A 19,387-nucleotide genomic window follows, 5' to 3' on the forward strand; every position below is an offset into this window, starting at 1 on the left:
CGGCGGTGCGAGGTACGGGCCGGGCGGGGGCTGAAGGGGGGGCGGGTCCTGGCTCTTGCCCCTCCGCTGCCGCGGCTGCAGCAGCCCACGGGCCCCGCGGACACGCGTGGCGGGTGCCGCTGCCCCGCAGAGCCCCAGGGCATCCCGCCTGGCCGCCCTTCCTCGGCCCCGTGTGCGGGGTGCGGCGTGCACAGGGCGCTCCGGTGCCGCACGGTGGCGGGGCACGGCGCGGCGCAGGGCGCTGCACGGTGCGTGGTATGGCATGGCATGGTGCAGGGCGATGCATGGCATGGGGCTCGGGGCATGGCGTGGGGCATGGCGTGGGGCACGCTGCATGGCACAGCACGCAGCACAGCCCCGGGCACAGCACGGCGCCGTGCCCGGTGCTGGGCGCTGCGCGGCGCGGTGTGGTCCCACGCACCGCACCGTACGGGTTGCACGGTGCGCGGTGCAGCTCATCCCCAGTGCCTGCCTACGTCCCTTCGCTCCCCCGGCTCTACCTGTGTGTCTGTCAGAGCCGTCCGTCCGTCCCGTGGAGGTGTGTCACCTCGTCACTGTCTGGTGCTGGTACTTCGTTCTGGAGTGGGTTTTGTTCCCGTGCGTTCGTGTATGTGTCTGTCAGCCGGGCGAGCTCTGTCCCGTCCGGTACCTCTGTGAAGGGAGAGCCAGGGAATGGAGCAGGTGCTTCAGAAGTGAACGCCTATGGTGGTGTATCAAGGCTAGTTCAGTAGGGTATAGGATTCATTGAATCCATCAAATATTTAAGCCTTATAAAAGCCTTCTTGTATTCTTAGTTTCAGCATAGCCATGTGGCAGAGAGGTCCACAGGTTAAACCCTTCGTGCCTGAAAACTTTATGTGTTTGCTGTCTTATGTGTTGCCTTTTCATTCCCGTGTGTGTGTCCCCGTTCCTCCGCCATGGCAGAGGACAAGTAGGGGCTGCTCAGCCCCCTCCCCTTTCGTTCAGCTTTGAGCCTGTGACTATCACAGCAGCATCTAAATGCTTCGGTGTACGCAGCAGCACCCCTCCTGCTCCTCTCCTCCGTGGACAGGCTCATCAGTATGTCTTCCCAAGAAAATCTTCCCAGGCCTCTGATCCTTCTCCTTTTTGAGCTCTTCCCGTCTGTATCTATCAGCCGGAGTCTCTTCTCCTCCACTATCCCCAAACCAGCTTTGCCCCTGTGTCTTTATCCCTATCTTAGCATCCACTCCTTGTCTAGACACTCCACAGCTAAATTATTCTCAGCCCGATAGCCAGGGGATTAGGGAAGAGCTGAGGAGGTGGATGCAGGGCCCAGTGGCTGTCTCCATGCAACCCCTTGCCCATGGAGCTGGGGCAGTCTGCTGTAGCCCTCCTGGCTCGTCTTTATTGTAAAGGGGCAGCGTGAACTGTTCTCCTCTGCCCCTTGAAGATGTGCCAGATGCGTTTTTCTCAGCAAAACGAGAAAACTCCCGCACTGGCACTGTGAAACAGCCTTTGGGGTCAGGGGAAGCCCCGCTGGAGTCCCTGTTAGCAACATGTGGGAGATGCCGTAGCTGCCAGCATCGCAGGGACATGCCTGCTCGCTTTCCTTCAGCGTTCGTTTAGCCTAGATGGTCGGTACGAGGTACGGTGATTTAGGTGAGCCAGTTCTGTTTACTGATGTGCGTGTGGAGAGAGCAGAGAGGTGTGAGTGTGCGCAGGTTGGCAGGCTGTGGATTTTTCTGGCCTCCCTTCGAATCTGGCCTGCTGGCATGACGCTTCTATTACTGAAAATTACTTCTAGCGGGAATGCTGAATCACGTACTCCCGACAACCATGAGATACAGTAGGATGAAGGTATCATTCATTTCATTTTCTTTACTGTTGGTTTTTTTTTTTTTCTTTCCCCTTTTGTCTTGTGTTCTTCTTACGGCAGCCCAGGCAGTGATGCCAGCAGGCTGGGCGCTTCAGCATGGTGCTCATTAGCAGAATTCTCCTTGATATTAATTTAAACTTTCTCTTTTAAATTTTAACCCATTTCTAAGTCTCTTTGTGCAGGGCTGCCTGAAAAAAAAAAAATCTTTAGTCGTGTTTTACACCCTTGAGATCTTTCCAGACTGCTGGCTTGTCCCCTCCCCATCTTAGTCATCTCATATTGCGCTAGACAAATTTAGCTCCTAACCTTTCCTTATAAATCAATCCCTCTGGCCTACTGGCAATTTTTTGTTGCTCTTCTCTGAACTCCGTCTGTTGTAATAGAAAAGCCAGGCCAGATCCGAGTAGGTGTCCGTCCTGCCTTTCTCCCAGAGGTTGCACAGAGTAAGGGGCAAGTGGCCTCTAGTGGCCAGCCATCACTTAATGCACCGAAAAGGGAGCACCAGTGCTCCCAGGCTCTCCCTTCTCCAGAAGGCAGGAGAGCCATAGGGTTAGGATCGGAGAACGCGCCTCCCATCCTCACCCCCCTCTCGGCCCCAAAGCAGCCGACCCCTCCGGCTGCTGTGCCCCCAAAGCCCCACCGGCTCGGGGTGCCCGGGCGTCACATCCTGCTTGTGCAGGGATGCCATGAGCGGGGGATCGACGGAAACCCCTTGGGTACCTCGCAGTCCCTCTGAAATTTCAAGGCAAGTCCCAAGGGCTCTCTTATTTTACTGCTAGTACAACTGTCTTGCTTTTAGCTGTTCAGCAGCGTCATTAGAGTGGCATGTTTTCAGCATATTTCAGCATACGCTGCTTCGGTGGGTAAAGAAATATTAAGTGCTGGATTTTCCCTCCCTTTTAACTTTGTTCAGGCAGTCAGGCTGTGGTTTTAAACTCAGTGTAATGACTTGCAAAGCTGGAGCCCGCAGAGTTCGTTGCATCCAGCAGTTCTGCCAGCCATAGGTTTCCTCCTGCCCGGAGCACGAATGCCCCTGCGAGCCTCTGCCTAGCTCCAGACAAACCTGAGCTTGACCTGAAACAAAGCGCATTGTTTCACGGCGTTGCTGAGAGTTTGCAGTTTCCTTTGGAGGCCCACAAGGCACATTAGTGGCACAGAGTTGGAGCTGAGCATTAGCATTTCTTTTTTGTTAAATCACCTTTTACTATTTTGCTAGTTTTTAGGGATTCTGCCCCTACAGGAGCTGCCATCCAAATCCCCGACGTCTTTTTATTATGTGTTATATATTATTTATTATGAAGTAGTAGTGCTTGCAACACATTTTGGCAGGCAGTCTGTAGCTGTGGATGTTACGTCCCTTACAAGTACCCTGTCCTTCCTTTAACAGTCGTGATGTCATGGCCCTGCAGGACTGCAGAGCCAGGTTCTCCCGCCAGCTCTTCCCGCTGGAATAAAGCGTTCCCTGCCTTCAGTTTCAAATGTGCTGCTGTTTGCTTTCATGGAATGATACCCTCTTATTGAGTTAAATGTGAAAGGAAATAAAACCCATGTATTACTCTTTTCTCTATCATGTCCTACTAAGAAGCAGCTCAGTCTCTGCTTACAGATGATTTCCAGACCTTTCTCCTTTTTTCTGCTTTCTCTCTTGGAACCCTTTTGCTCTATCTTTCTTGGAAAACAGGGTGTGAAGTTGAAGATTACAGTTTAAGATGTACACAGTGGATTTGATATTTTCAGTCTTTTCTGTCCTGTTCCTAATGGCCTGGCCTCTGCATTTGCTTTTTAGACATCTGTCTTGGCAGCGTATTTCTCTTGAGCTGTTCAGGTCTCATGGAGGAATTCAGCTACCGAGAAGTCCAATGAGGTGTGTCTAAGGGGTTTCTTCCATTAAGTTTTGCCTTGTTCCTGGTAATTAGGAGGGTGGACCAAGGGAGCATGCTTCATCAGTGATCAGATCAGCTCCTCAAAAACTTGCTTTACAGATGGCCCCAGAATTTTTGGTTTGAATAAGCTATTTTTTTCATTTGAATAAGCTAATTTTTTGGTTTGGATAAGCTCTTGAGGTAGGCAGAGTAAGCAAAGACTGTAGTAGCACATTCTGGAGATCTTCAAAGGTAGGAGGAGGGATGATGAAGTGGCCTCACTGGTGTCTTGAACAGTGGCCCATACTAGGTACTTCAGATGAGATAGTAAGAAACCCCTCAGCAGGTCACCAGGATATAACCTGTAATACTTCTTCTAAAGCTTTCGTAGCTGGAGAACAGTTTGTTCTGAAAGATGGGTTTAACTTCTCTTAATTGTCTTTGTCATAAATAGGACAACTTGTTACCCAGAGAGATGGCCAAGCTATCCTCTGACTTTGTATTTTTTTTCTCCTTGATGACATCACTGAAAAAGATCTTTTGCCAGTTTTGAATTCATTTGTATTCTACCCTTGTATTTTTAACGCATGTCCCTTTTCTTGTGCTGAGATGAGAACACTTTGCTTATCCCTGTGTCCAAAGCACTGTGTATGTGCTTACATCTTCTCTCCCTCTCTGTATGAGTTCAGATGAGTTTTTGGAGGTCGGCATCTTCCCAATGCCAGTCTCCATGCTATCTCCAGTTCTTCCTGGGGTGCAACCCATGCTGAGCTCAGCCTGCACTGTTGCTGTAGATGATATGACTACAGCCGTTTCTGTGTCGGTCTCCATCCCACTCCTTGTCAACCGTGGCACCTCATTGCCTTCTTCGCTTGCAGTTGCAAGCTCCCTCGAGCTGCCCACGGGGGTCTTCTGTGTCCCTCAGCCACACTGATGCAGACAGGGCATTGATCTGCAGTCTGAAGGTTGGCCTCTTTCCCTGTAACATGTGTTGTTTTGTGTTTGGTGTTTGAATGCTGAACTGTTTGTCCTTGTGCCACCTCTCTGGCCTGCACAGTTCTCCCTGAGGTTCCTTCTGGCCGTTTTGGGACCTGCCCAGTTAAAGCTAGGTGACACAGGACCACTCTGCTGCCTGTTCCTGGCATGCCCTCCCAGCACCCGATCTCTCCAACTTTATTCTTCCCCGGCAGTCAGTCATGCCCCAGCTTTGCACAGATGTGCTGTTGCAGAGGTGGCTGAGCAGTACGCCTTTCCTTCTCTCGCACAGCCCGGGCAGGAGCCACGTGTAGCCACTGTCTTGGTCGGCCCCTGCACCCTCCACGCAGGAGGTCATTCGGAGGAGGAGGACAGGGTCCCACCTGCCCTTGGACTGTGGAGCTGGTGCACAAAGCAGCGTGGGCTGGGCCATTCTCGCCCCCTCACTGCAGCATGCCAGGGGACACCTCTGTCCCAGTGGTGCCAGGGAGGTTCCCTGAGGGCCAGTGAAGTGACCTCTCCGGGTTAGGAGCCGGGGGGGTGAGGGCAGTGGCCAGCAGTCTCCCACGACATTCCCTTGTCCTGCCCTCTCTCCACAGGTTATGCCACTCTTCAGGTTTGCTGGGTGCCTGCCGGTGAAAGAGAAGGGTTGATATTTTGCCCAGGCCCTTAGGTCCTGAACCAAAATGGCAGCTGGAGAGTCCCCTCCCGTAGGAGATGTCTTCATCGACCTGCAGCAGGTGAGGTGGGAATCCAGCAGCAGCGGGGCTGTCTCTTCCCTGGGGACGGTGCTCCTGCCAGGCTGAGTGCGGGACCCATGTCCCGGCAGCCTGCTGCAGTAGGAGACACAGCCTCCTCCATTCACCGGGGACAGGTCTTGCAGCCTTGGGGCACCCTGCGTGCCTGCGAGCCCACATCTACTCCCCATGCAGACAGCAAACTGTGGTCCAGAAAAGGCCAGAGGTTGCTCTGTGGGGTCCCTGTGCCTTCACATGCCGTTGGGTGGGCTAGGCAAGCGGCAGGAGGAGCTGGGCAGCTTGCCGTTAGACTCTTCCCCATTTAGGCTGGGCTTGGGCACCCGTGCTAAGGTGAGAGGAGAAGCAGTTTTGCCCACACATACAAAGCCGCTCCCGGGGCACAGCTGGGAACAGCTGGGGGGTCCTAGGAGAGGCACAACTCGGCTAAAGCCGCCTTGCTCGCTCTTTCCACCCAGCACAGACAGATTTGTCACAGTTGGGCCTCCTCCTGTTTCCATGGAAACACGGGAGTCCACAACAGCTCAGCACTGGCATTTCAGCTATATTGACGGAAAATTTTACCCACTGCAGCTGCTTGGGAGGCAGAAAGGACAGGAGTCACCTGGCGATGCTCTTCTCAAAGCGTCTCCACTGGCAAAAGGCAGAGAAGTGCCCATAGCCTGAAACGGGAGGAAAACAGGCAGAAAAGCCTGAAGAAAGCATGCCAAAGAGGAACGGGGGGGGGGCCCAGGAGTGTGGAGGGGAGGTGGGAAGGCACAGGGTGGTCACTAAGCCGAGGGCAGCTCACCAGAGCAGGGATGCTGTTTCCCAGCAGGAAATACAGAGGAGGTCTAAGAAAGAGAGGGATGGCAAATTGGGCAAAGGGAAGGCCAGAGAGCAGCAGTTAGATGTGAGGAGAGAGAAATTCCAGCTAAACAAAAGCTACACATCTCCGCTAGTAGGCACTGACATAGTCCCTTGATACCTGCCGCTCAAGGGAGGTGTGGAGGACCGCTAAGGTATCTCTGCGGAGCACGGCTTGGAGGCTTGCTGGTCCGTTCTGGCTCTTGGTTTTGAGCAGAGCTGTGCCTCTAAGCGAGAAACTATGTCCCAGCCCTGTCATGTGTAGCCTGCTGCTCCTCAGCAAGCCCAGTGCCATTTGCAGGGTGTGAGGATCCAGAGGGCTGTAGGGATCTGCAGTGTTTGATTCTTTTCTGGCGATTTCTGTGCAGGGCAGAGATCGCGCAGAGAAAGCCTCTCCTGGTGCCGAGGACGATGAGGACTTGGATAAGACTTTGTCAATCGAGAGATTTGGGGACCTGATAAGCAAGTCAGCATCAAGCAATCTGGAGAAGCAAAGACGCAGCTACAGTGAGAGAGATTTTGAATGTATGTAGGTTTAAACCATTGTACCCACTTCCACCCTCACTGCCAACCCTTGTTCAGCCCGATGTGCTCTGCAGCCTTCTGCCAGGACCCTGCGGATCTCGTTAGCCTGCTGTTCACTTCCTCCCTTCAGAGCATTCCCAAAGTGCTATGTACACCCAGTTTAGCACCGGTGTCCATGGCCTCTTCCCAGTCTGTTTGCTGTTTTCCCTGTCCCCAGTGGCATAGCTACTGCCCAGCCCATGTGACAGCATGGCTCAGCCCAGGGTGTTCTCTCACCTCCTCACCCAGCATCAGCATCAGGGACCTCTGCAGCCACTTACCCAACACTGAAATTTCCAGTTTGAAGCTATTTTTCTTCCATATGGCTGCAAAGAAACATTCAAATATGGCCAGAAGCCAGGCTGTCCTCCCCAGTCTGAAAGCAGATGGCTCCAGTCATACATGCCTGTGTATTTCTAAATAGCAACCATAAAACCATCAGGCTTATCTGCTCAAAGAAAGGATGGCGAAATAAAAATGGAGTTTGAATTTAAAATGTTGTAGCTATCTCACCTGAACTCCTCTGATCAGCATATTTATTCCTCTAACTGCCCTTCCACGATAAAGGCAACCAGTCTGCCCAAACTCACCGGCTGTAAAATGAGAGTTTGCCCACAAGAGTGGCCACAAGCTATTGCCTGGCATAGGTGGGTCGCATTGACTTGTAGTAACAGCAGTGAAGGGCAGGAAGAAGAGTCCCCCAACCAGCAGCCTGCTTGTGTGGTGGACAAGTAGGTTGGGAGAGTTTGCCACCCTCTGGCTCTCCGTAGCCAGATACTGCTTATTTTCCAGCTTAGCTTTGATGGGATACAGCCTCGGGAACATTATGTTCCACGTACATCACCAGGCTGTTTTCTGCTTGGCCACTCATTTCCGATGGCTGTTGTAAAAGTTTGCTGGTGAAAGTCCGTTACTGTAGTGCACCCCAGCTGCTAATTTCAGCTCGTGTCATTTCTCTACAGAGGCTCCATTCAAATAACACTTTCCACCTGGGCACACAGTCACTCGCGCACATGGCTGCAAGGTGCTAATAGCTTTGCTGTGGGTTGAATACCTGTTCTGTGCTGGTAGAGCTTACCTGCTCAGAAGCTCTGCCTGTGTGCACAGCTGTGCGGGTTGGCTTGAAGGACACAGACGATCTGCTTGAGCATGCATGGCAGAAGCTTCTTTGAAAATTTGACTAGAGATTTTTACTGTTTGGGTTTTGGTTTGTTTTCTTCTTAATAGGAGAGTCCTTTTTTCTTTGTCAGAATCGAGCTTCTTTTCCTCTGAGCTCCTGGTGTATCCCTGTTATCTAGGACTACAGTCAACCCTGGTTGTCAGAAGTTTTATGCAATTCATATTCATAAAGCTGGAAGATCTGGTTTGGTCATTAGACTTTGAAAGATAACGTGTGAGCCCATGGAGGTGAATGCTCTCTGGGTTTAGAAATGTTTCCTGCCCTATTCAAAGCCAGGAATTCCTAATATGTAGGCTCTTCCTTCTGGGCTCCCTATCCAAATTACTTTTTCATATCTCTTGTGTCAAGTTCACTGAGAAGTGTAATCAAACATCTAGGACACTGGTTTGGCAATAACTTTCCATACAGGCCGGCAGCACAAGGAAGGGAGCAGGGAAGGAGGGCAGGGGCTGGGCACGCAGGAGTTGCAGGAGGACAGGGAGGAAGAAGAGGGAGGCATGAAGTCTTTTGTGTTTGGGAGAGGTATGTTTCTCCCGCCTCCAGGCCACCTCTGTGGCGACGTGATCAGTTGACACAAGGAGCGCTGAGTGAAGGGGTGAAGAGCAGTCCTATCCTTTTCTGCGCCAGATGAACCACTTACCATCACTGCCCTTCCCTGCAGCCTAAGGCTTCGGTTTCCTGCTGATCCAAAATGTATTGGATCCCAATCCAAATGTTTCTGTCTTGGGCTGATGGGAACAAGCCAGAAGGCAAAGATGGGCTATGTCCTCGCCAGCAGCTTTGTGCTGCAGAAGGAGCAACGAGTGTGCAGTTGGGGCCTTCCTTGCTTCTTCTTCCACGAGAAATTCGTGCCTGACCTGTCCGTGGCACGCAGAGCAGTGCTATGGGAGTGCAGCAGCAGGGCAGAACCTGTGAGCGAAATAGGGTACGTCTAGTTAAGTCAAAGAACTAGAAAACACTTTAGAGGAAAAAGTGTTTATAAATAGAGCCCAAACTCTTTCCAATTTGCAGATGTCTGACCATTGCTAATCTCCTCTAATCTTGCCACAAGCCTCTCCCGCTGAACCAGGGGTGTGTGTGAAATATTCCTGTGGTTCCCAAGGGGGGAAACAAGGGAGAAAAGACTTGAGAAACCAAAGGAAAGGAAACATGACAGCAGAACAATGAACCTGCCTGGCTCTCCCAGGGAGAAGGTTACAGCTTCCATTGAAAATGTCCTTTGAAGGTAGTTTTCACTATAAACAGATTTTGCTGCCATGTCACAGGAAAGCTGGGAAGGAACCAAATCAAAACAGACTGGAAACAATTCCTCAGGAAGAGCTGCTGAGCAAAACCCCCTTGCGAAGTGGCTGGTGCCCCCGTGATTTCAGCTGCTGCCGGTGTAGCCCCAGGATCTGTGCATCCTGCAGACTGTCTATGGGAGGCTTTGTGCCTGCAGATAGACCTCACAGGAATGGCTTTCCTCTCTCTTGCAGGGAGATGCTGAGCTTAGCCTGTTCCCTGCGTGGTGTCTTATCGTTGTTTTTGAGTGAAGGTTCAGAAATGCCATTAATTTCTTCTCACTCTGTAATTCCCACGACACCCGGGTCAAGCCTGTATGAATTTCCCTTTGTAGATTAGTTTAAAGAAAAGTCCTTCTGCCCTGTTTCTTACCCTGGTTTTTAAAAGACAGCTTCCTAATTGAACCTGCATTTCAGAGGCTGATAGGCATAAGCCCTCACAGTACCTGGGGTGTGGACTTAGGTTGCATCTGCACTAAAAGCCTTGGTCTGTGGTTTGTGGGTATGCAGGAGGGACTTTCTGTCAAGCCTGGGGGATAAATAAGGCGTATCTATTTAACTCAAAGAACACTACGCAGGAAAGAAATGCTTGTAAAGGGCCCAAATCATGCTTGTTTGAGAATGCAAGAAACTTAACCATGTTTAGGAAGGGGATGGTACCTCTGGCAGGCCACCGCAGCTCTCTGTAGCCATGCGAATGGCTTTTGGCAACACTGGGAGAGAAGTCCTGCCTTCCCCAGGGCAGTGAAGCTGCCTTGGGGTGGTTTGGCACTGCATGGGAGCTGCCTGCCCATCCACCCCAGACTGGACACAGCCTGCCACATCACTGAAAGAGCTTTGCTATGTCCCTGCGGGCTGGTGGCTCTCCTTGCCCTTCCTGGCCCTTGATCTCCAGACCAGGCTGTTTCCTGGAGGGGCGCCTGGCAGGTTCCTCCCAGCCTCTTCCTGCCCCTGACTCTCTTTTTCTCTCTCAGTCCACCGCCAAACCTCGCACCACATCCATCATCCCCTTTCCACTCACCTCCCTTCTGCCCTCAAGTTCCAAAAGAGGCCTCCTCGTGCCAGCAGGAGGAAAAAAAGGAGGAGGAAAAAGAAGAAAACCTCGTTACCCCCCTCAGAGGTGACTCCCACCATCCAGGAAGAGGACGAGGAGGAGGGGGGAGAAGAGGAGGAAGAAGAAGAAGAAGAAGAAGAAGAGGAAGAAGGAGAGTCTGAGGCAGAGGAGGCCCAGACGAAAGAGATCTCTGCAGACTCTGAGGGCAAAGCTCCTGGGAAGGACACGTCCCCTAAGCTGGAGCCCCCAGGCAAACCAAAGGCAAGGATAGGGCTTCCCTACCTGGATGGGGCTCGGAGGCTGGGGGAAGGTGGAGGGAGGGTTGATGCTGGGGGGGTGCCAGGCTGTATGGTCTGGGAGCATGCTGCTCAGGGGGAAGATGTTGTGTCTGTGCAATATTGTGCGAAGAGTGGTTTTGTCCCTGCCTAGCAGAGATGAGCACTGGAGGACAGTGGTAGATAAGCTGTTCCTTGGGTTGGATGCTGGGAAGGGAGTGCATGACCATTTGGGGGGGGTAAGACCCACGGGGGAAGGGCAATTTGGCTGTTCTTAGGGTGTATGGGATATGAGGGGCTCAATACAGCCAGTCCCACGGTATAGGGCACATGGGGAAAGTTGGTGTAGACCTTTCTAGGCTGTGGGGAGGATCTGCATGTCAGGGACTGGGGCGAAGGCTGCCTGTCCTGGCTCTTGCTGTCAGGACTGTCATCTCTGCAGTTCACCATCGGCAGTGATGAGGAGGAGTCCAGCAGCGCTCTGGCCCCAGCACAGTTCCACGTGGAGGAGGAGTGTGGCATCCTGTCCCCCGTGCCACGCTTCGCCGACCTGCTGCAGGACAAGGGCCCTGCCTCCCTCCGCAGGTAGGCAAACGTGTGCCGAGCTGTCTGCTGCTCTCCTCGCCTTGTGGTCGCTGCACAGACCCTGTCCCCGGGGGTAGCAGCTGTGCCCAGCCTGAATTCGCCTGCTGAGCCAGAGGGGACATGGGGCCTGGAGGGAGAGCATCTGTGAGCAACACGGCTGCTCCCCGGTGGGACGGTCACTCCCTGGGACTTGTGACCTTCTTGGGTCTGTGGGATCCCCAGGGTGCAGGTTTGGGGGCACTGGCCTGCGCACGTGGAGTACCCTTCCTCCCAGGTAACTCATGCTGTCGTGCTGACCTGCAGGCTGGGAAGCCCCAGGAGGCTCAGCCGTGTCAGGGAACTGTGAGGCCATTGGCTCAGAGGTGGGTCCCCAACATGGACCACAAGCTGATCCTGCTCTGTGGTGGGGAAAGGGCAATCTTTAAGTGTTGGGACAGGTGACTCCTGGCTCTGCTCCTTCTCAGGGACTTGTGGGTCAGGGCTGGGCTGAGGAACCTCAGCCCCTGAGAGGATCCAGTGCCCCTCCTCACTTACCCCGTTTGCTACCGTCAGTCTCTTTGGTTCCTACAGCCTCCCTGGCCCTCGGGAACGTCTGTCTCGTGGGTGGGAGAAGCGCAAGCCCTGGGGCCAGGCGGCGAGTGGACAACGGGTTACCTATGACTTGAAGGAGCGGATGTGCATCGGCAGCATGACCACGCTGGAGAGCGCGGCATACCAGCGCGTCCCTACGGATGAAGCCGAGGCCCAAATGCTGGCGTCTGCTGACTTGGACGGCATGAAAAGTGAGGTTTTGCGACACTAACTACGCTACTAGTGCACGCGTCCCTTGCTTCTCCCTGCTTTGCTCTCTTCCCTAGCAGCTCCAGGCTGCCACAGGACCTGGTCCTCACCTCCCTGTCCCCCATCCCCTGCTGTTCCAGCCCTGGCTCCTCTCTGTCAGCTTTGCCACGTCCACAGCGCTGGTCCCCGTGTTTCCAGCGTCTCTACTCACACCCACCCTATGGCTGTTTGCTCCTCCACCCGCCCCACTACCCTCTCCGGTTCAGGGCTCCCTGTGTTTCCCTGAGACCCAGCTCTCTCCTCTCCTGACACACTTTTCCAGCAATCAGCCCTCTGTGCGACACGCCAGCTCTGGCATCGCAGAAAACCTGAGGTGAGGAGCCTCCGCACTCCTGGCGGAGAGGCAGCTGCCCCCTCCGGAGCGTCTCGGAGGGGGACTGCCCCTTGTGTGCGGTGCGAGGGCAGACAGAAGAGACGTCATGGAAATGCACGCTCCGGGCCCGAGGACATGGAGAATTCAATAGGTTGCTCTGCAGGCTGGAGAGGGAGGGAGACACCAGAGGGGAGCGAGGGAGAGAAGCGGTGCTGCACGCACAGCCTGGCTGTCCCCGGGCCACGGGCATTGCGTCCCTGGGCAGCCGGCACGAGAGAGGATCCTGCTCCCAAGGAGTTGGTGGGGCAGCCCCCCACGGAAGCATCCCCAGGTGGATCCAGCCTTCCCGGGACCTTGTCAGTCCCCAGGGGCTGCTGCAGCCGGCACCTTCATGTCCCTTGAGGAGGGGAGCGAGGCACCGGGGCTGGCCCCGGGGCTGCAGTGAAGTCCCCCTCAAGGGCAGCTCGCTTTCCGCACGTCAGCCTGGCTACCCCGGCCCCTCCTCTGAAGGTGGGTGGCTCATGGTACCTGAACCCTGACCTTTGCAAGGACGAAATGACAACCCTTCGAGAGAGAGAGGAGGCAGCGAAGGAATCGGAAGGGGGCAGCAGCCCGGAGGTAGCGATAAGCACCTGCATTCGCAACTCGCTCGGCTATGAAGACTTTGATGAATTTGCCTTTAATTTTGAAGACTATGATTTATGGGAGGCCATCAGAAACCATCTGGGCTACCCAGGCGGGGAGCCCACCTGTAAGTACCGGAGCAGTGACCCCACGGTTGCAGCTGCAGATCAGAGCCCCCAGCTAAAGTGCGTATCCCCCACCCTGTGTTTGCTGTCTGCACCCTCTCTGCGTCAGGTTGGTCTGCTGGGTTAGAGGAGGTAACTGGAGAGACCAGGGGAGCTGCCTGGTGTCTGTGTGTCTGTCCAAGGTCCTTGTACAGATCTTTGTTGTAGTGCTGAGGTACTTCCCTGCGCGTGTCTCGCTTGAGCAGCTCCGAAGGCAGCTGTGTTTTGCTGTTTGTGCTTATCAGGATGTGGCCCGTGCTGTGGCCAGAGAAAAAACAGCTGCTCTAAGGTGTGTATAAGGAGAGAGACATTTCTCCTTCCATCTGTGGCACAAGGTGACAGTGTGCCACTGCTCTCTGTTTGCTGGAATTCGAGCTGAGCTGAGGATCTGACAGCAGTGGTGGGTATCCGGTTCTTGGCTTTGCACTGTAGCCTAATGCCCCGAGGAAAAAATAACCTAGTCCCTGTGTCTGTAGGCTTGAGCATGGCTGTGAAACTGGCTAATGGCAGACTGGCCGGGGTGTCTGGAAGGGGGAAAAGAGGAAGGAAGGAAGAGTGGGAAAAGCAGGGAAGGAGCGAATAGGGATCCTGAGAGCAAAGAGTGTCTTTCTGTTCTCCACATCTGCCTCCGTACCCACATATCCCTTGCAGAGAGCTGGCTGGATCTCTGAGCAGTCCTGGGGACTGCGCAGAAACCGGAGCCTTGCTCCCACCTCGTGCAGGTGGTCCTTCTGCGGCAGATGGTGGTAACTCACAGTTAAAAGGTGGCTTTGTGTATCACCTTGGGAGTGACACTGTTCATAGCCATAGCTCTGTGGTGGCTGCCCAAATGTCCTTGTCCGGATCGTGTCTTAATTTTTCAAGGGATTTTAGAAGTGCATATGGGAGGGTGATGTGGCCCCAGAACTAGCCCGTTTACCAGCTTTGCATGCAGGAGTGGGGAAGCAAAGTGCTTGCAACTGGGACTCAGGATGCGTTGGTTCAGCTTCTGGCTCTGCCACAGCCTCTCTGTGTGATCTCAGGCAAAACACTTCCCCTGCCTCCCAATCCCAGCATCATGTTCTCTTTCTCAGCTGGCCCATCTTTACAAGCCTTTGGGGAAGAAATATCTGCCTATGTTCTTCTGCAGGGCCCAGCAAGTGGGGTTTTGCGTCTGGCTGGGTCTCTACTTGTTACTTTAAATTGATAGACAGCAAAGTTCAAAACAGATCCCTGGAGCAAATTGGCTCCATCGGCTGTCCCGAGCTGAGCAAGCTGTACATTAAAAGTGTGAGAAATTGCCCCAAGGTCACCCAGGAAAGGATGGCTATTCCTGAGAAGGTAGAAGGGGCAGATTGCTCCTGCAAGGTGTGATATGCGTCACTTATAAAGCGGGGAAATTTGGCTTGCTAGCAGTTAACACATTCATTGATTGCTACAGCTAATACTGCAGGTGCTTGAAATAGGATGTGCTGTGCAGTCAACTCTTAATTATTTCTGCACAATAAATCCACACTGTGGATTAATCCTGCAGAGAGGTATGGTGGAGACAGAGATGGCAGAAACATCAGAGCCAATTCTGTGCAGAGCCAGCTTGCATCCAGCCAGTGCCACTTGCTCAGCTACTTACTCCATGGCGGTACCTCTTCCTGAACCAGCTGACATCCAGGAGGAATTTAATAGCTTTTGAGCAGAGTAGAGTCCTTGTCAGACCTGAGATTGTTTCCTTGCAGTCCTTTCAGTGTTCAGAACATGGGGAGTGCTGTGCTGAAACACCTGGGTGGCAGCAGTGATGAGCTGGGGTCCAGCTGTCCCTGTCACATTGAAATCAGCATCAGCCAGGAGAGACTTGGGCTCTACGCAGGGCAGGGCAGCTTTTTCCAGAAGCCAGTATAGGGTTGTGACTTATTGTATGTTGATTAGCATTTTGTTTAGTCTAATTTGGAACATTCCAAGAGAGGGGGATTCAATCTCTTTTTCCTTGCTATAATTTAACTACTGGGGTGCATGGGAAGTGTGTACCATCCCTGTGATGCTGGGCTAGCAAGTTGCTCTCTGGTACTGGTACAACTACTCTGATGCCTCTTACTGGGCTTCCTTCCTGTTTGTGGATAGAGGGTAGTGAAAGGAGGGATGCAGGAGCTAACACACGAATTGAAGGCAATTGCCTGCTGAGTTGGACTGACTAGCACAGGCACTCTGGGGGAAGGCTTTAACCAGTACAAAGTCATATTTGTCATTTTCAGATTTAAGTTGGCAGAAAAGGAACTTGGTCATCCCAAGAAATCTGACTGATAGAAGCCAATGTGGCAAGAAGGTCTTCTGGAGGAGACTGTAAGAGATGCTGTGTGGGAGGGTGGCATACCAGTTTGTTGTAGTAGAGCCACCATAGGAGTCACGCTCTGCCCTCAGACATTGTCGCTGTCCCATGCTATGCTCCTGGGCAGCGCTGGAGAGGAGCTACAGCAAGATATGTCCTTGGCTGCTTCATCTCACCTTGGGGAGTTTGGCTTCAAACAAGGAGGGCAGAGCTGTGTCCTGGACATATCACCCTTTGGTCTCAGTCCAAGATCCTGTCCTGAGTAAGGACCCCAGACTTCAGGTGTGCACTTGAGCTTAATTTTGATTCTGGGGAAGCACCAATATGACAGAACACAGAAAGGCTCTCTGTAGACCAGTCTGGAGCACCTCATCTGCGTTCTCCATGGGACTCCCAAAGCCAGTCACCTCTTCCAAAATTAAGCCCATGTGTCCACCCCACTATGAGTTGCCTTCCCCAGCTGGCATCTCGGTGACCACAAGCACTGCCAAGGGAGAGCAGCAACTCCTTTCTTCTGTAGAGCTCTGGAGGTGTGCCTTCACCGGCTTGCTCTGAGCCTGCAGCACTCCAGCTCTTGTCCCTGTCAGCAAGTGTGGGAGTCACTGGGAGATGCTGGCAGGAAACTTGGCTCCTTTCATTTTATCTGTCCTCCAGCCATTTGGTGGCTGAGGCTGAACGCCTGTGTGTGCTTTCTAAGGCTTTTGCTGAAGAGCACTGCGTGGCAGGTTGGCATCTCCACGGCGCAGACTTGCCATGCTCTGGGTAAGCGCTCTGTCTTGCTGGGCAGTGTCCTCTGGCCCTGTTCTATATAGGGACACAATGAAAATGAGTCCCAGGGTGCATGGGAGGACCAGAAGCTACAGGGATTGGAACAAAGATGCCAGATACCAAGATCATCTGCCTGCTGACCTGTTTGTTTATGCATAAATCCACACCAAGTGCAACAAAGTGGCTGCTGAGCACACAGAAATTGAGAAATTCAAGCAAAAGTCCAAAGAAGCCCCACACATGCACAGGTCCCAGAAACGTTTGTAGTGGTGGGCAGTTATTGGCTCCTATCGACATGGCAGTGCAGTAAATGGAGCAGGGAGGAGTCCAGCTGTCCACGGGATGTGCATCAGCAGGGCAGCCAATGGGGGAAAATGCCCTGAAGCTCCGTATTGATTCATTTTATATTTAATTTAGCGACCCAGATTTCCAAGGAACATGCCTGGCCCAATGCTGGGCTGTGGCTTTCCATGTCAAAGATGCATGGATATTTTCCTGCGACGTCAAACCACTTGGCCTTCAAGCCCCGTGCTTTTTGCTACCTCTAATGCCCTGAGAGGTGCAGGTCTTGAAGCCAAGTGCAGAAAGGTACATGGAGCATGAACATTCATCCCAGCCAACAGAGAGCTGCCCTTGGTCCCCCAGGGAGAAGACCTTGCCTTTGCCTTACAAGCAGGGCCAGCAAGCCTCGATGGACCAAAGCTGAGCAAAATCCCCGACTCCGTGATCTTCCTGGAGGAGCCTGCCCGTCCTGGAGCTGGGTTCTGCGGCTTTCCCCATCCCCATGGGCTCTCTGTGCTGAGGAAGATGCACTTGCTGTCTCTGGCTAATGTCCAGGGAAACCACTCTCCATGGCAGGCTTTTGCCCAGGTGCTGTTCCTCGGGCATTGCAAAAGGGTCTGGCATGGTTGTGGCCAGGTTTTGGTGGACGCTGGCTAGCCAACAGCACTGGTAGCTTGATGGTGGGTCTGTAATGCAGCCTCAACAGCCTCTCTGGAGTCTTCAGGAGGCTTTGATTTGGCCAGCCGCACTCTGTAATGCATACCTTTCCGAGGGCATAACAGTAGCACTGCAGATCATCTAGAAACAGCGATACCTGGAGTTAACTGCCCAGCCTCCGTGCCAGCCCCGGTCTGCACTGTTATCCTACAATCTCATTGCACAATTAAATAAAACAGTCATTGATATTTCCATGTGTCTCCCAGACCAGCAGCTAAATATCTTTCCCCTTCACTGCCCTTTCGGCTTGCTGACCACCAGGCCTTCTCCAGTGGGAGAAACGAGCCCCAGCCAGGTGCCTGCCTGTGCTGTCTGGGTGCAGGGCTGTGCAGTCAAGGCTTCAGGTTGCTTTTTGTTGAGGGAGTATGGGGAGGGTTCATGCACCACTTATTTGGGTACCATGAATAAAAGCTTTTGCAGTGATGCTCTAGCGTATGCACAGCCTGGGAGGAAGCCTCCTTCTTGAAGGAATTAGCTCACAGATGTCTGGAAGAGATGAAAGTAGGCAGATGAGGAAGGAAGGATCTTCAGAGGTCTGGAGGATGATGGTGAGTGCTCTAGCTGCCAGGGCTTCGCTAGCATTAGCTAATGAGAGAAGGGTGGGCTTGGACGTGTTTCCCTGACAGACAGTGTGTTTCCACTAGACAAACTGGTGGTCTTTTTTCCTTTCACATGTTTTCAGGCCACCGTTTTGAAGATAATCCTGGTGTGAGGAGGCATTTGATGAAAAAACCATCTCGTAGTCAGATCACCAGGACAAGCAAAAAATTAGTGTCAACTCCATCTGTCAAGAAAAAGAAGAAGAAGAAGAAGTTGGATAGAAAGCCCCATGAGGTATCCATGTGCTGTCCTCCCACACTTGTTCAGAAGCCATAAATCAGGACTAGGCACTTTATAAAGTGATAAATGTGGTTTCAGTAGAATTAATTCTTTACATAACCCTGGGGGTGACATTTCAAGCTCTTATCCATTATCATGAGGGTTGAAAATACATTTTTTTTTTCGATAAAAGCAGAGATTTATCTGAAATTACAAAGCTTTGACCTTAGGAAGGATGTTAAAAAGTCACAGAAATGCTAGTGCTGTTGTGGAATTTGGCAGCACAGTAACATCACCATCTCTGGTAAGCGTGGGAAATTTTGGGGGAAACCAAGAAGCAAGCAGAGGACAAAAGTGGCATAGTTTGGTAGAGGGGTGTAGCATTGCATCATTCTCTCTCCTCTGCCCACACCATCTGACTTGAAGCTTTTTGGTGCTCCGTGTGCTGATGGAAGCTCCTGCCATGCTGCCAGTCGTATTTGTCCTGGATGCTTCTGTTCACCAAACCTCTGGTTAACTAAGGCAGGTTTGCTCAGGCAGTGCTTTAGACCAAGTGGTAACTTGAGAACAAACTTGAGGCTTTCCATGTATTGTTGATAGAGCTGTATGCATCAGGGGAAGTCTCATGTCCTCGCTGTAATTTACACTAGGTGTTTGTGGAGCTGAACGAGCTGGTGGTGGATAAGAACCAGGAGATGCATTGGAGGGAGACAGCCCGCTGGATCAAGTTTGAGGAGGATGTGGAAGAGGACACGGCAAGGTGGGGGAAACCCCACGTGGCTTCACTGTCCTTCCGCAGCCTGTTGGAGCTCAGGAAGACGATTGCCCACGGTGAGTCAGGAACTGTGGGCCAGGGTTTGTGTCTTGCTCTCGGACAGGTTTTGCTGGGCAGATTCTGTCGCTGTTTGGGCCCCTCACTGGAGACGCTCCAACAGTTTCTGTGTCCAGGCTCCATGTAGGGTCTGCAGAGACAGCCTTTCCTGTAGCCCTTTTGCTGGGGTTTGCATTAGCCCAGGGATGCCTGTGTTGGTTCCTTGCTCTGCTTTGCTGCTCTCAGGCACATAGCAGCTGTGACACCCAGCTGTGCCTGAGCCAGCAGATCTTTGACCCATCTTTGGTGTGAAAGGGCAAGTTTGGTCAGGGTGGGAGACCAAAACGAGAGGGAGGTACCAGAGCTACTAGTGCATCTTGGACCTTTTGGGTCCTCCTGGGATGAGGGTTTACACAGAGGGCACGGGACACCTGGACTTGGTGCGTTTTTCAACTGAGAGAATCCATACCCCAACCAAAGCCTTGCTCCTGGTGGGATGGCTGTGTCCCCAGAGTGTGCGTGTGGTGGGGAGTGCTG

At 52.8% G+C, this 19,387-nt stretch overlaps 1 protein-coding gene across 1 annotated transcript in view; it reads left to right on the forward strand.

The window, feature by feature from the left end:
- Positions 1 to 5,281: 5,281 nt before the first annotated feature.
- The window catches only part of SLC4A3 (solute carrier family 4 member 3), a 28,419-nt gene continuing 14,313 nt past the window's right edge, over positions 5,282 to 19,387 (forward strand). The window contains exons 1-7 of the mRNA XM_082483964.1: positions 5,282 to 5,414; positions 6,644 to 6,800; positions 10,274 to 10,614; positions 11,071 to 11,213; positions 11,784 to 11,995; positions 17,903 to 18,054; positions 18,690 to 18,870. Of these exons, the coding sequence (XP_082340090.1) occupies positions 5,361 to 5,414; positions 6,644 to 6,800; positions 10,274 to 10,614; positions 11,071 to 11,213; positions 11,784 to 11,995; positions 17,903 to 18,054; positions 18,690 to 18,870 (1,240 nt within the window). The 5' untranslated portion in view covers positions 5,282 to 5,360. The remainder of the gene's footprint in view (positions 5,415 to 6,643; positions 6,801 to 10,273; positions 10,615 to 11,070; positions 11,214 to 11,783; positions 11,996 to 17,902; positions 18,055 to 18,689; positions 18,871 to 19,387) is intronic.

Source organism: Vanellus vanellus (assembly GCF_965231255.1).
Source record: "Vanellus vanellus genome assembly, chromosome: 5".
Taxonomy (NCBI): domain Eukaryota; kingdom Metazoa; phylum Chordata; class Aves; order Charadriiformes; family Charadriidae; genus Vanellus; species Vanellus vanellus.